The following is a 16,775-nucleotide window of genomic DNA, read 5'->3' as shown; positions in this document are numbered from 1 at the left end:
AAGGCGGGGGCCGAGTGGAAATGAAGCACGCGTTTGTTGGCAATAGCTTTCTCCTCCCTTCCTCCCCTTTCCCCCACTGTCTCGCTCACACAGAGACGAGAGAGAAAGCGAGAGGGAGACAGAGGGTTCCGTGCTCATCCACGCATCGAATCGGGTCGACCCTCAGGCGTCTCGTCGGCGCCCTGCCCTGCCCAGTAAGATCAGGAGGACCCTCGCCGAGCTAGCCCGCGCTCCCCACCTTTTTTGTTCGTCGCGATCGTGATCGGACGGCGAGCCATCCCCGATTCGGGGTTGTGAACAGTCGGTAAACATCTTGGCTGCTAGGCTTTGCTTCTACGGTGTTCAGCACGGGGTTTGGATGTGGGGAAATTCCAGGCGATGTGCTAGGTAGCTGGTGTTTTTGAGTATAGTTGGGTTTTTGGTTCGAACTGTGAATCGGGGTTCGATTAGCGGATAATTGGCGCTTTCTCTCTACGATATGTAGCGTATTTTGTTTGGCAATTTGGCAATTTCTATTTTAACCTAGTGTTCCGCTTCGAGTTGATAGGGTATCTTGGATCATGATTCGAGACGTTTGAGCTCACTAAGTGCTTAATGCGATGCAAATTTTGTCGGTTGTGTTTTTGCTTTACATTTGATTTTATCTCAGTGAGGGGCTATAAATAAATTTGCGACAAGTGCAGCTGATTGAGCCACTACTTACTAAATAGCGGTCCTCTTCCTCTTGCCGGTGTGTGATCACTGATGACATAATGTTAACTGTTAAGTAATGACTTATGTGGTCCTTCTGTTTTGCTAATTGGATGAGTTAGACTATTCCAATAAAATGGTGCCAATTTTAGATGAGGTTCTTTAGCATTTTGTAACAGAATTATTTATGCAATGTCTCAGTACATGGACAACATAATTTTCTGTACTTCTTTCACCTTTTGGATGCTTGATGGTTCAGCTCGTTTTGAATGCTTTACTGTAAGCTGGTAATCCTAGCATAAACTTGTTACTTTCTTTGCCTATTTGGCTTTCTAGTATAACCAGGGACAACATAGTTTTATCTAAAACTTGTTCAATTCTTATTATGTAACTAAATATAGCCCGTTTAACTTGAAATGGAACATGGTGGCCTGTGAATTGGATGTTGTTATGCGGATTTAGATTGGTTTTTTGACTGGTATAACATTTAATGTAGTGTTCTACTTTACACAGTCTCATTAAAAATATTGGCACCATTTGCTTTTGGATTCGGTTTGTATATCACCACTTTTTTTTCTGTTGTTGCTAAATCAGTTATGAACTGGTTTCTTGTGTCAGAGTGAACATGTTCACTCTCATCTCTATGTTATTAGTGCTAGGATGTTTTGAAGTGTTAATTTTGTGCCTTTATTTTTACATCCATTTTCTAGATACCAGGGCTGTTTTTTCCTTTGCAATGGCATCTGGAACTGATGAGAAAGCCAAGATGGAGAGTTTGACATCGCCTGCAGCCTTTGTAGAGGGTGGGGTCCAGGATGCATGTGATGATGCATGTAGCATTTGTCTTGAGGCTTTCTGTGAGAGTGATCCTTCCACAGTAAGTTGTCATTTCTTCAATTCGGTTATTTTGTTTGCTCAGAGGTCAGCTTCTAACCGTTTTGTTACGATTTCTTATTTTCCAGTTGACAGGTTGCAAACATGAGTTCCATCTCCAATGCATTCTTGAATGGTATGATACTGACTTTAATATGCAGCTCATGACTTGTGGCCACCTTATATATTTTTGTTGTGCGCTCTGTACCTATTTCCATCTGGAACTCATATGGCTCCTGAATCTAATGGTTAATAGAACTATGAAATCTGCTCGTCTTCTGTTAAATTGAAGTTTTGATTTAAAATAGACTTTACTCTTCCCTTCGTAAAAAAGGTTTTATGTGAACCATACATATATCTCTAAATTGACCTAGTAGGTTACCATTTTTTCGACATGCATGCTAGATGAGCTAGATAGACTGTTACTGTTTTCTTCTGGTACGCTTTAGGTCAGTTGTTCGGTTTGCAGTTGCTGGATTGGCCAGCTTGAGTCTGATTAATTGTTCTTTTCCTGCCCCTAAAAATCTTGTTTTTTACTTAGTAGCGTTCTGCTGATGGCTTGTTCCAGTACTGTTTTCCTGGGTGCAAATCCTATATGATTTGCTTGTGTATTGGCAATAGTACTTCATCGAATTATTGAGATGTCCGCCTGTACATGTCTTCACTGTTTTCAAGGACATATATTTTTGTGATCGATTTTGGACGTTGTATGTTAACAATCTTAAAGATACATTGTTGTAGTATTTTTTGACTACCAATCTACTGATATTTCTTTTCATGTGGCTAATTTTTATACCGTACTTAACTTTTTTGCGGTCGAAAATGAACAACATAACTACATGCATACTATAACTCCATAACTGCTTGTTTTCATTAATGGATGATTACACAACTGTAACTTAGCTTTCACATATTTTGTACTGTATGTATCATAAGTATGAGGTGTACATGCCTACAAGGTTTGCAACACTTCTGCTGATCTTGCAATATGCCAAATATAATTTGATACTATAGCTAGTGAAATTTTATACTCCCTCCGTAACTTAATATAAGATGTTTTTTTTGATACTGTCATAGTGTCAAAAAATGTCTTACATTAAGTTACAGAGGTGGTACTTCACTGGAAGCTACTGGGGAATTTACTGGAAAACTATTTCACTTGGAAAGTACCCTTGGGATGTTCTACAGTTTAATTGAGCGTGTATAGAACTGCTTTGATATGGCCATTGCTTGGACTGTTTTTTCCCTATTCAAATATTTGTGCATTATACATTAATGATTGGTAGTATTTTTGTAGGTGTCAAAGAAGTTCTCAGTGCCCTATGTGCTGGCAGCCTGTCAGTATGAAGGATCCTACCAGGCAAGTGCTGGAAATATATATTGATATTAATTGGATATTCAAATGCCAAACATGTTGTTCAACATGTACTCCCTCCGTCCCATATTAATTGACGCTCAAATGGATGTATCTAGCACTATATTAATTGATGCTCAAACGGATGTATCTAGCACTGAAATAGTGCTAGATACATCCATTTGAGCGTCACTTAATACGGGACGGAGGGAGTAGAATTTTTTCTAACTATGGCTGTACTAATATCTCAGTCAAGAGCTTCTTGAGGCAGTAGAGCGGGAGAGGAATATAAGAACCAATCAAACTCGAAATACGACTATATTTCATCATCCTGCTCTTGGTGATTTCGAAGTGCAGCATGTATGTATTCTGGAACTAATTGTTGTGACATATTTCTTCTGCTTTGACCAGTGAAGTGCTTTTCCTTATGTTATCCTAATTCAAATGGTGATCATGTGCAGTTACCTGTTGTTGGTAATGATGCTGAACTTGAAGAGCGTATACTGCAACACCTAGCTGCTGCTGCAGCAATGGGAAGGTCACACCAACATGGCAGAAGAGAGGGGCAGAGGAACCGATCTGGCTCTCATGGCAGCCCACAGTTCTTGGTTTTCTCTGCACATCCAAATACTCCTGCTGGCTCTGTTTCATCATCTTCCGCTCAAGGGGAAGGTGCTGACGACTTGAGGATTCTTGTTCCCAGAGTTGGTGACTTACCACCACATGCTAATCCCATTGAAGAAGCAGGCAACCAAAGTCCGGGGGTCCTTACCTATGATGCTGAACAAGATGCTGTTGTTTCATCTGGAAATAGTACCCCCGTATCCAGTCCTAGGTTTTTCAACAGGTAAACTGAGCTATACAGCCTATGCTAATATTTTTGGTGATCAAATTATGTGATGATTCTGCTGTTATCAGGAGACATTCCTCTGGACAATCAACTCCAGTAGGTAATGACAGGGCTGGGCCATCAGATGTTCAGTCTTTCTCAGATTCTCTAAAGTTGCGCTTAAATGCTGTCTCCTCGAAGTACGTAAATTTATTTGGACGTATTCCTTATAATTTAATAAATATTTTTCTTAAAGCGGCTTAACCTTTTATGCAATTCAGGTACAAAGAATCTATTACAAAAAGTACTCGAGGGTGGAAGGAGAGGCTTTTTTCACGTAACTCATCTGTGTCTGATCTTGGTTCTGAAGTGAGACGCGAAGTTAATAATGGAATTGCATCTGTATCGAGGATGATGGAGCGTTTGGAAACTAGAGGAAGTGGTAGACCAAGCTATAGCCCAACAACATCTACTTCTGAAGTTTGTCTCACTACAGAACCAAGCAATGAGAGGGTTAACGAAAGTAACTCTAATACTACTACGAGTACTAGCAACACTTCTACCCCTTGTGTGACCACGTCTGGTTCAAATTAGTGCATGCTACTGTTTCTGAAGAAGGCCTGCATGTGCCCATTCTTCATCTTCAAAGGTATTACATCTTTCTACCGAAAAAATGTTGGCTGTGAACTTGTGATCTATGTTGCTAGACCTGTGAATTATTTTGATTATGCTATTTATCTTAAGGTAGTAGAAGATAACAACAATATATCCAACTGACTGTCTTGCGTTAGATTATACTATTTATCTTAAGGTAGTAGAAGATAACAACAATATAGCCAACTGATTGTCTTGCCTTACTAATGCGGTAGTTTAGTGCTAACTTAGGTTATGAAGCCTGAGCGCAAAAGCGCTAATTCTATGCTCTAGTTAGACATCATGCGCACGACCAACCAACCTCTTGCCACCTTATGGTAAAAGCTTTGCTAATTGTAGTAAAAAAAATCTCAGAGTTAGTTACCACTAATGAATGGAGAAACTCCCAATGGTAAAAGGACGCGATTTTCCGGTGAAACAAAGGGGGGCACGTTATGATTGTGCCCCCCTTTGTTTTTATAAGTACCTTAAGATAATCGCGCCCTTTTACCAGTGAAACAAAAGGGGGCACGTTATGATTGTGAAAAAAAGTACATAACGTGCCTCCCTTTGTTTTTAGAAATACCTTAAGATAATTGCGTCCAGTGAAACAAAGTCCCTTTGTTTTTATTTTTACAGAAAACCCCCTACAATTCCTGGTAATGAACCTGCAATTCACTAAAGTGACAAACAAATCGTTTTTTTTGCATTTTTATAGGAAACACCATGCCTTTTGCGGTAATTAACCCGCAATCCATCGAGAACAAATGCTTTTTTAAAACATTCATATCTTTTAAACCCTAACTCTAATTTTAACATGCTATATATGAAATTTGATTAGAAAAATATGTGCAATTCGAATATGATTTTATTTTATCTCTTAACCATTTTAAATGCTATTTAGAGCGAAACCTTGATCAATAGTGCACGATCCGTCTTTCTTTCGTACCAGTGCCGATCTGAATTGCAAATGAACACCTCGACAAATAAAATTGGAGATGGAAGAAACCATCGATAACCACGCATGCACACCTTGCCAAAACCTAGCAAGGGAAAAATATTCTCATCTTATGCCGAGAGAGAGAGACGACTTAGGATTGACCACTTTCAAACACGATGTGGTTCTGTAAGCACTAAGATCATTGTAGGCAAGAATGAGATGGGGAACAAACGGCAAAACAGATCGATGTTATGTTGAAATAAATAACATGGACCTATTGGGGTCTTGACATAATAAGGGAGAGAAATTGTTGACCGGTATGGGGGCCTAGCCCATCCCACTGTTGGCATAGGGCCCAAGCCCATGTGTATCTGACATAGATGAGAGCACCAGACACCTGTCTGGAGAGGTGCGTGAGTCATACATGAGAGAAGCCTCAGCCGCCACTCACACATACGCACAGGTATTCTCCCGATTCAACATGGTATCGAGCCAGGTTGCGGCGGCGCCGGTGTAGTCGCTCGCCGGCGAGGCGGTGGGGCCCGGTGGGGTCAGGCGGGAGGAGCCTGCTCGCGCTGCTGTGGCAGGGTAGTTGCTCGCGCGGCTGCGCATGGGACGTGCGAGCGCGGCGGGGCTGTGTGGAGCGCACGGAGGGGCGCTGAAGCTAGTAGAGCTGGAGAGGAGAGGCGGCTGCACGGGGGACTCGCGCGGCGGAGCCTGAGAAGAAGCTGCGGGCAGGTCAAGTTCCCCTGCTGCGGGCAAGACGAGATCCTCTACTGTTCTGCCGTGCTGCTGCTGCTGAATTTGCCGCCGAAGCTGCTGAACTGCTGTTTCCGCTGGTTGAAGAGAAGAGGAGTGTTGTACTGGTGCTTGCTGCTGCTTGCTGTTGGTTGTGCTTCTGCTGAGGGCTGCTGCTGGGACTGGTACTATTGGAGGCCAAGGTCCTTTGCTCGTCTGCAGCTGCTGACCTGCGGGTGCTGCTACTGCTGTGGTTGATTTTTTTTTCTCTGCTGCTGGTTGAAGAAGAAGAGAGGAGGCCATCATGGGGCTGAACTCACTGCCGCCCTAGAGAAACTCGCGCAGCTCATGAGTGCGAAAGCTGCCGAGGGGTTACCTCCTGCAAGTGGCACCATCGTTGTGCCCCACGCGGATCAGGTGTTCAAGCTTGAGCTCATGCCAAATGATGTCAAGCTGAATGGTGTGAGCAGCTACCTGAGTTGGTCGAGGCGGGCCTTGTTGATCTTGAAGACAAAGGGCCTGACAGAGTATGTTCTTGGAACGGTTGAAGAACCGGCTGACAAGGCGAGCCCAGAGAATGGAAGAAGTGGAGTGTTACCGACTCACTGATTTTGGCATGGATGTTGAACTCCTTGATTCCAGCCATTGCAATGTCTGTTGAGGCATTGCCAACTGCTTCTGTCGTGTGGAGCATGCTGTCCACGTGGTATTCCGGTAAGGGAAACCCGATGCTCATGTCTCAAACTGAAGACAAGATTCATGCTGTTCGTCAAGGTGACAAAAGCGTGCTGGTGTATGTGAATGAGCTGCAACACCTTTGGGCAGATCTGGATCAGTGTGATCCCCTTGAGATTCCACATGCAGAGTCCATGGAAATTGCCAGGAAGTGGGTTGAGCGCAGGCGTGTGGTATGTGTGTGTCTTTATTAGGTATAATACTTCATGTGTGTGTATATTTTTGTTAGTCATATCATCAACACGTATATATGTTTATTAGGTATAATACCCAACTAGTGTCTATGTATTATAATAACTAGTATCGCGGTCTAATAATATGTACATGTGTGTATGATTAATTTGGATTTTCATGCGTGGGAGTTGCCTCCAAATAGAGCAGGCAAGTAAATTTGAAAATAAATTATAATGCTTCAAGGATGCGAATGTAACAGGAAACAAATCAATACTAATGCACGTTGTTTCTCATTTAATGCATTAACGGGTTGGACCCGAACAAGGTGCCCAGGCACCTAGGTGTCCTACATAATTTACTAAAAGTAAACTAAGTGTAAGTGTAGAATGTAGAATAGCTTATTCTACACCCCAATAACGGTAGGTACAAAATATAGTAACACACTATGTAAAATATAGTAATTTTCATAAAAATGTAGTAAATTACAAACTTGGGTAGTAAAATAAATATTTTCCGAATACTACATTTTATACACCGATTTACTAGATTTTGTATATGGCGTTAATAGGGGTGTAAAATAAGCTATTCTACACTTACGTTTAGAATAGCATTAGTGTAGAATAAGCTAGTATATACGGTGGTGCTAAAGTGTGCGTGAGTGCAGAATCTAATTCTACGCTCCGGCCGATAAACGCTCGCTGCGCATGCCCCTCGGCCAATCAAGTGGGTCGTATAGCTAATGCTAGTAAAATCACGGGCAGAAGAAGTAAAATAATTAAATCTGTTACTACCTCCACGCCCAACACCTCCGCCCTGTGAAGACTTAAAAGCACCTAGTAGTAAAATTTCTTTGCTAATGTAGTAATGTAGTAATTGGGTTACCAACGACCACACACCAGTAAAAGAACTAGGCAATGATAGTAATGCAATTTTTTTCTTTGGGAAATGATAGTAATGCAATTAACTGCATTACTTCCTTCGTCACATCATTCTGTCTCGCACATAATTAAATCCACTCCAGTAAAACTGTTGGGGAAACGTGGTAACGAAGTTAATTTGGTTACCCGCTGCCACACACCCCTTCACCTCGCACAAAATGAAATCCTCCCCAGTAATATTGTTTGGCATATGTAGTAATGGAAGTACTTGGGTTACGGGCTGCCACACACCACTCCACCATGCACATGCATGATTAAACTGCACCCTCGTTAGGCTAGGCTAATTAGGAGCAGGAGGGTCCGATACTTCATTAATAGTTGTGAAAAAACAAAGCACAAACTAATGGATTAAACCGCACCCTGGTTAGGATAGGCTAATTAGGAATATTAGTTGTTTATACGGAGGAATGACAATGACGTGCGTTGTGGTAATTTCCTTTTCTTTTAAAGGCAAACATACTTTCATGGTAAGTTCTAGTAAGGACTATTCCTTTCGTTACTACTTTCCCTTCATCAGTTACGATGGTTTCACCAACAGGGCCACTTCGATGGTGTTTTTCTCATTACTAGTTCCAACCACTTAATTACGATGCTTTCTTACCACACAAACAATGGGATGGGTGGGCGCGTGCGACTGTGCTAGGCCGGAGCATGCGCTCTGGCTTAGTTTTGCTAAACTAAGCTAGAGCGCACTATAAGGAAGCGTGCTTAGAATAGCGTGTATTCTAAAAATATTTGTTTTACCATACAAGTTCATAATTTACTATATTTTCTATACCGCGTTACTAGGGTGTAGGATAAGCTATTTTACACTCACGTTTAGAATAGCGTGTATATATATATATATATATATATATTCTACACCCCCTAATAATGCTATATACAAAATCTAGTAAAACAGTGTATAAAATGTAGTAAATCCAGAAAATATTTTTTTTGCTACCCAAGTTTGTAATTTAGTACATTTTTACGAAAATTACTATATATTGCTTAGTGTGTTACTATATTTTGTATGTACCGTTACTGGGGTGTAGAATAAGCTATTCTACACTCACGCTTAGTTTAGTGTTATATATATATATATATATATATATATATATATATATATATATATATAGGGAAAATCCATCCTACCACCCGGTGGTAGTTACCCCACATGTCTCATATACTATCATGTGGTACTATATATACTATTTTATTATTTTAAATATGTTCATATACTATATCTAAGATATTTCAAAGCAAGTTACATGAACAAATTGCATATGAGCCCATAGTTATTGTTATATTTGTGAAATACGTACATATTTGTACGTAAAAAAGAGCATACTCAAAAAATGGTACATACTACCTAAAAATTAGTATATATATACTATCTAATCATTGTTATATACTACATACTACACGTACATACTCTCGGGTTCGACAGATACTACATACAACATACAAAACGCAAGTAGTGGTAACTACCACTGCTTGTAGGAAACATTTGTCATATATATATATATATATATATATATATATTATGATAACACCCCTTAGGCCTTGTTTGGTGGAGGAGGTTTGGGGAGGTTTGGAGGGGAATATCCTCGCAGGGTTCAAAATCCCTAGAAATCCTTGTCAGCCCATTTGACACGTAGGGATTGAGCAGGCCAATCCTCTCCGTTCCCCACGAACCCCCCTCAATCCATGTGGTACAGAAAACCCCCCAAGGCACCCATGGAACTGGACCCTTGCTTTGCTGCTGCTGTTGTAGGAGGTTTAACCAAATAGAGGGGTTTATGAGGAGGGGAGGGATTAGTGGGGAATTGAGGGGATTGGGTGGAAGAGAGGGATTAACCAAATCCCCTCAGATCCCCCTCCACTCTGGGACTGCAAAACCTCCCCTGTCAAACGAGGTCTTAAGAGTCTTATTCTGCACATCAGTTTCTTATTCTGCTAACACCACCACTTGCCCCCACACCCCACGATTTCTTCCCACCAACCCCCACCTGCCTCCTTCCTCCGGCGCACCCCACCTCCATCTGCCATGATTCCCCTTCCCCGATCCACTTTCTGCCCCACCGGCGCCGTCCTCCATCGATCCACCTTCTTCCCCCGCCGGCGCCGCCCTCCCCCCATCCACCTTCCCCGCCTGCGCCGCCCTCCCCCAATCCACTTCTTCCCCCGCCGGCCCTGACCTTACCCGATCCACCTTCTTCCCCCGTCGGCGCCGCCCCACCCGTATCCGGCTTCTTCCCCCGCCGGCGCCGCAGTTGGCCGCACCTCCCAGTGCCCTCAGCCTGGTCTCGTGTCGCCCTTGCCCGGCGTCACTCATCCCCCATGCCCGGATCCGCAGCTCATCCTCGATCTGGATCAAGTCGGCGCCGCCGGACCACTTCTTCTGGCCTACCTCCCCTTTGCTTCTGCCACGGGACGGCGACCGGCCGTAGCGACGACGGGCTCTGCCTATCTAGCTTGCCATCTGCAGCCGAGGCGCACCTCCTCCCCTGCGCAGCCGAGGTGCTCCCTTCCTCCGCCCTGCTTCATCGTTGCTGCAAAATTGACAAAGCGCCATGTAGCCGTGGAGTTTTCATCTTTGTTGAATTCCTTCCCAATTCCTTTCTTGCAGTGCAGTCGTTCTGCCCCTGTTTCCATCCCCTCGCATGGCGTGCATTTCACTGGTGGTTTCCCCACCTTGACGCTGAGGTGCTTCAGGACCGTTCCTATTGCAGTTTAGTAGCCACTCTCTGTACTTGGCCATGCTCTCGTTTGCAGTTCGTGGAGGGACAGAGGAGGTGCTCTCGTGGGGGGAAGCCGGCGCCGTGACCAGGCCGTCCAAAGGCCTCCGCACTGCAATCCCACATCTTCGACACACACAAATGAAAAAATGAACTCCATTGTGTCTTGTTGCCCAAAAAATCCAGGGACCCAAAATTATTTTCAGTTTTTGTTTGATGTGCACTCAGTAACGAAGTTTTATTGTTTGAAAAGAATGTAGAGAGGAAATGAGAGTAGAAAATGGATGTGGATGAATGCTTGTGTGTAATGTGCAAACAAAAAATGCACTGCACTTGCCTCGTCCTCGCAGTGCATATTTCATTATTAACCAAAAAAATATACACAATGCACTATGGGAATACCAAAAACTCCATAGAGAAAAAAGAAAGAGAGAAAAATGTAGTGCACTCCGGTCTTATAAAAATCCGCTCTGAAGGACTTTGAAGTACACTTCATTTGGAGAAAAAATGTATTTACAAAAGTTTATATTGTGTTCGTTGAAGACGTTTAAAATAGTAGAGAAACTAATGCGGTTCACTTTCGAGAGTGCTTGCGGTTCACTTTCAAAAGTGTTGTGGTTCACGTAGACCCAAAATTGAAATCGTAAAGAAAAATAGGGAAATAAGAAAAAGTAATGCAGTTCACCTTTGGTAGTGTTGCGGTTCATTTACGTCCAATGTGAAGTACGAAAAAATGTTAGGAAAACGACAAAAGAGTAATGCGGTTCACTTCTCGATAGTGTTGCGGTTCACTTACGCTCGATGTGAAGCGCACTTTGCTTCCTCGTTTGAGAAAAATTAAGTTTGACAAAAGAAATGATGCAGTGTACTTTCCTGTCTGATGCAGTGCGGTGTTTAGTCTGAAGCAGTGCAGTTTTCTGTCTGATGCGGTTCACTCGTCGATTTTGGTGTCACGAAAAACAGAGTGTCCGCATTTCGGTAATTTTAAAACTGCTCTTAAACCGTAAGGAATTAGAGTGTTCTACATGAAAAAGTCGCGTTTCGTTGATATCTTTCCAACGCCGTATCACTTGAATCATTCCGACCAGCGATTTGTAAAAATTTCATGAAAAAACAGCCGCTGCCACTCGTCGTCCGCCACACGATTTTCAAAATTAACTCAAAACCGTAAGGAATCTCAAAAGCATTTGTACATATGAAAGTTGCGCCTCGTCCATAGCTTTCCAATGGCGTATTACACACATCGTTTCGACAAACGGTTAAAAAACTGGACTGAAAACAGTACCGAATTTTATTTTATTTTTGGAAAACACAATTCCGCGATTTAGTAAATTTGAAACTGCTCTTAAACCGTAACGAATTAGAGAAAATAATAGATATGAAAAAGATGCGCCTCAACGATATCTTTCCAACCGTGTATCATTTGCTTCGTTCCGACAAGCGGTTTAGAAAAAAAGTGAAAAAACGCTCGCTGCCACTCGTCGTGAGCTGCACTCTTTTCGAAACTGCTCTTAAACCGGGATGAATCTTGAAAAAATTTCAACATGGCGAAGTTGCGCCTAATCCATAGCTTTTCAACAGTATATTATACGCCTCGTTCCGACAAACGGTTTAAAAACTGGAGCGAAAATAGTACCGAGAAAACACCGCGTGCAGTTTTTTGCGACGGGAAATTCACTAGTCTCTGTATTGCAGTACCTTTGCTATTGAAAGTGCAGTGCCCTCGCGTTGAGCATGCAGTGCGGAAGTGTTGTCAGAATAACTATTCTGCTAATATTAGCATAATAGACCGGTTGTATATATATATACATATATATAAATAAATATACACGATGAATTGTGGTTTCAGTACTATTAGGCATGAGGATGAGGAGGTTAGCCTTGATGGACAGGTGGTGCCTCAGAAGGACACCTTTCAATATTTGAGGTCAATGCTTTAGAAGGATGGGGATATCGATGAAGATGTGAACCATCGAATCAAAGCTGGATGGATGAAGTGGCGCCAAGCTTGTGGCTTCTCTGTAACAAGAGAGTGCCACAAAAACTAAAAGGCAAGTTCTATAGGATGGCGATTGGACCCGCAATGTTGTATGGCGCTGAGTGTTGGCTGACTAAAAGGCGACATGTTCAACAGTTAAGTGTGACGGAGATGCGCATGTTGAGATGGATGTGTGGCCACACAAGGAAGGACCGGGTCCGGAATGATGATATATGAGATAGAGTTGGGGTAGCACTGATATAAGAGAAGTTTGCCCAACATCGTCTGAGATGGTTTGGGCATATTTAGCTCAGGCCTCCAGAAGCTCCAGTGCATAGCGGACGGCTAAAGCGTGCTGATAATTTCAAGAGAGGTTGGGGTAGACCGAACTTGACATTGGAAGAGTCCGTAAAGAGAGATCTGAAGGACTGGAGTATCACCAAAGAACTAGCCATCGTCAGGGGTGCGTGGAAGCTTGCTATCCAGGTGCCAGAACCATGAGTTGGTTGCGTGATCTTAAGGGTTTCACCTCTAGCCTACCCCAAATTTTTTGGGGCTAAAGGCTTTGTTGTTGTTGTTGTACACTCTCACATTCAATATACCTCTTAGACAAATGTCTTTATCATTTCCAATATACCTTATTAATTATTCACTCTCACATAAAAAATATGGTCAGAGCCCTTAGTCTATGCAGTATACCGTTTTTATGTACAAAAGTAGTTTATGTGTAAGTAATGTAATGGAATTTTTCATGGAGGTCACTTTGGGGCACTTTAGAGCATCTCCAACAGGTGATGAAAAATGTGGTGATGTAAAAACTCATGTAGGGTAGGGGAGAAAATTTTACATCACCAAGATGGTTGTTGCTTTAACGGTGATGTCAAAGTGGCGCCCTAAAAATGATCACTTGAACATGCATTCCACATTTTGAAATTTCAAACTCTGGTTCAACATTGAACATTTCAAACAATATAATTCAACAACACTAGGATCGACCGGAACTACTACCTCCATACTACTACAGTAGACCATCAGAAATCATTACGCCTGGTACTTGATGAGTTCTTCGTTGTCCTCCTCGTTGTCAAGGTCAATCACCCCTTGTGGTCCGTCAGAGAGGCCTGCCTTCGGTCATTGCCATTTGATGGCTTGACCTCCTCATCGGGGACATAGTACCCCACCATCTTGAGCTCTTTGAACATCCCATCGATGTTGTTGGTGATTTTGTGATCCATCTCCTCGTCTTCCTTGACCTTCTTCTTGGGGAAGAAATGAAGCTCTGCCTCCACAAGGTACGGATTTGTCTTCGCAAACTCCATGACAGCCTACCCCTTTCCTCGGCAATTCGATGTGCCTCGCTATGGCGATGTGCCTTTCTCCTTGCGGGAAACAATCCGCATCTCGGGGGCGAGGAAGTGCGCCCCCTCGGCTTTTGCAGCGCCGGGGAAGTTCAGGTTGGCCTGGCTCTGGCTGAGCCACATACGCCGCCTTCCGCATGTGATTTCAGGGGCGTAGTGCCTCGACTGCCGCAGCCGAATGCTACGGTACAGGGTGGCGTTCATGGCCGGGCGGTGGCGCGGCAGCGGCGTGCGCAACGGCATCTTGATTGCTGGCCCTTAGCTGCTGCAGCTGAGCCCTGCGGCGGCAGCCGGTCCCTAGTGGCAACTTGAGCAGCGGCGGCGTAGATCGGCGGAGGTGGATGGCGTGGCTCCCATGTTCCCCTCTTGCTAGATCTGGTCGTAGCTCCAATGTTCCCCTTTTGCTAGATCTATTTCTCGAGTGGATGGTGTGGTTTGCCTTGGACAATTCCAGACTTAATGTCATGCTCCTCTTGTCCATCTCACGTTCTTCTTGTTCATTAATTTTATTGAAGCAAGCTTCTTTGCTTTTACATCCAATGAAGTCTTGTTTGCTGTACTTGTATTCATCAATGTGTGAGCCAACATTGGGAGAGAGAACACTTTGATGATGTTTTTACTAGGCAAAGAAGACTTCTTCTAGGCAAGAACACTTTGATGTGTAGTATAATTTTTAGATTTGCAAACAAGCATGGGTACAAAAAGTGGAGATGGCCATTTACAAGTTTGTGTTCTTGATGACAGATTCAGAAGTTCACTGGGATATTTCTATCTCAGTACCGTGCAGACAATCATAGAGCAGATTTTTTTTTCTGAAAAAAAAACCTTAGAGCAGATTTTGACTCTTGTTTTCTGTATTTCCTAATATTTTTACATGAACAGAAATATTTGTTTCATGCATTCCGCAATGTAATAAGCTGAGCTCAGGGGTCTGAATGCATAATGTGTCATCCAAACCCACCTTCATCCATTTGTACCTTAAGATTACCATCCGATCGCCCGAATGTCCTGATCTCATGATCGCATCTGAAGCCCTGATCTCATTCTAGTCTCCCTGGTGGTATGAGGAGCAGGAGCGGGAGTATGTACTCAGAGGAGTATATATGCATGCCATTTTGCATACAAGGAAATTAGATAGTATGAGTTGGCTGAGGTAACAAGTATGAGCAGTATGTGGTTAAGCAGAAATAATAAGTTAATAACCTTTTGCGTCTCCTTTAGGGATGCCAAGCCCAAATAAAGTATATCCAAAGTCAATCCTATGTTAATCTCAAATTAAAATCACACTACATTGAGCTTTATGCTGCGTTTGGCACTGCGGTGGATTATCATAATCCCATTTGCTCAAACCTGCCTTTGCCTATTGTAGTGTTCGGTTGACTCGCTTTTGCTTACTTTGGTGGCTAATTTTCCACAACAGATTATAGAATAAGCACAACAAAATAAGTACGCATGGGGAGTTTTTGTGGGCGCCTGCTTGCATCCGTTGTTTTCCTTAGTTCAACTGGTTACTCATGTAGAATTCAGTCTTTTATCTCGACTAACAAATGGAAGGATTGTGGCATTCCCAGGTATGGGCAGGTGGCATAGCTGAAACTCCAACGACATGATGATGCCATCTCAATTGTTGCATAAATCACCTCCAGAAAATCTGAATTTGATGTATTGGTTTGATGAAAGGGCAGTGGGCCTGAGGTATTGCCTAGGAAGTCAATTTAATTTCCTGTTTCATCTCTGTAATTAAAAAAAATCCTTCCGAGACTTCTGTTTACTGGTATAAATATTGGATGTGGTAGTTTCCATAGCAGGCCTAATCCTGACAAATACGACTCGTACAGCTAAGAGTTTGATGCTGTTGCACGGCTATTATATTAAAAATTGTATGCATGTTCGATGCATTGACATTGATGTCTCGGTAAACAAACTGATGCAAGAAGACACACTGAGTTTTGTTATCTCAGGATGAGTTTGTTATCTTATGGCGTGTTTGGTTATTTGCATCAAATTTGGCCGCTTTGCATCTTGTTTTGCATCATGTTTTGTTGCATGCAATCGATTGCTTGCATCAGGGTAGCAGCTTCTCCATCGGTGTTTGGTTGCCTGCCTTTCATGATTTTTGGCTGGGTTGATGCATTAGGTTGTGTTTGGTAGCACACACTTGGCCTGATGTGGTGAGCTTACCGGCTACCATCCTAATCAGTGTTTGCATGTTTACAACGATCACACGATAACAACACAACAATAATAATGAACACACAATCATTGATCACACGATAACATCAAGACCACAATACTAATAAACACAATAATAATAAACTGGATGTAGAACTGCAACCTTGGGTATTTCATGATTGCTCTTCTCTTTGAATACCAATTTAGAGTAATCATCTTTCATTTCTCTAATCTTAGGTCCTTCGTAATAGTAGTTTTTCTAACCATTCACTTGTTCATGGCATTGTAGACTCATGGAACCATCCTTGTGCACCACATACCACTCATCTACTAGGGTAGAACAAGATTTCAACAAACAGGACAAGCAACATAAGTTGAGAAGAACATAATGAACATAAGCATGCACGATTCATATGCCTAAAGGCATCGCAAGTTCATCTCACCTACTATGGTGTCATCCTACCATTACATCAAAAAGAGGGTGTAACCCTACCACCGTAAGTTTACCATCATCATGAGGTATACCACCTCATCAAAAATATAAAAGCCCTACCTACCGGAAAATATACATCATCATCATGCATGCCACCACCACCAGACCTCTGCACTAGTACTAGTGCTTGCACAACGAGAGTGCCCTATG

At 42.7% G+C, this 16,775-nt stretch overlaps 1 protein-coding gene across 4 annotated transcripts; it reads left to right on the top strand.

Annotated features, from left to right (window-relative positions):
- On the top strand, positions 1-15,934 carry LOC109765173 (E3 ubiquitin-protein ligase RHF2A). 4 transcript variants are annotated; one of them, XM_020323950.4, is made up of 9 exons: positions 1-304; positions 1,401-1,567; positions 1,653-1,699; positions 2,861-2,923; positions 3,169-3,277; positions 3,379-3,764; positions 3,836-3,946; positions 4,028-4,395; positions 15,532-15,934. In XM_020323950.4, exons 2-8 carry the CDS (start codon positions 1,427-1,429, stop codon positions 4,338-4,340), a joined length of 1,170 nt encoding a protein of 389 aa, XP_020179539.1. In that variant the 5' UTR covers positions 1-304; positions 1,401-1,426; the 3' UTR covers positions 4,341-4,395; positions 15,532-15,934. The 4 variants fall into 4 exon arrangements, with proteins under 4 accessions (XP_020179539.1, XP_045083724.1, XP_040242950.1 ...); XM_045227789.2 differs by having other exon boundaries at positions 15,515-15,934; XM_040387016.3 differs by having other exon boundaries at positions 28-194.
- Positions 15,935-16,775: the final 841 nt, after the last annotated feature.

This window comes from Aegilops tauschii, chromosome 4 (assembly GCF_002575655.3).
Source record: "Aegilops tauschii subsp. strangulata cultivar AL8/78 chromosome 4, Aet v6.0, whole genome shotgun sequence".
NCBI classification, from domain to species: Eukaryota; Viridiplantae; Streptophyta; class Magnoliopsida; order Poales; family Poaceae; genus Aegilops; species Aegilops tauschii.
The sequence above is the reverse complement of the archived record's forward strand: the minus strand, read 5'-3'. Positions and strand labels throughout refer to the sequence as shown.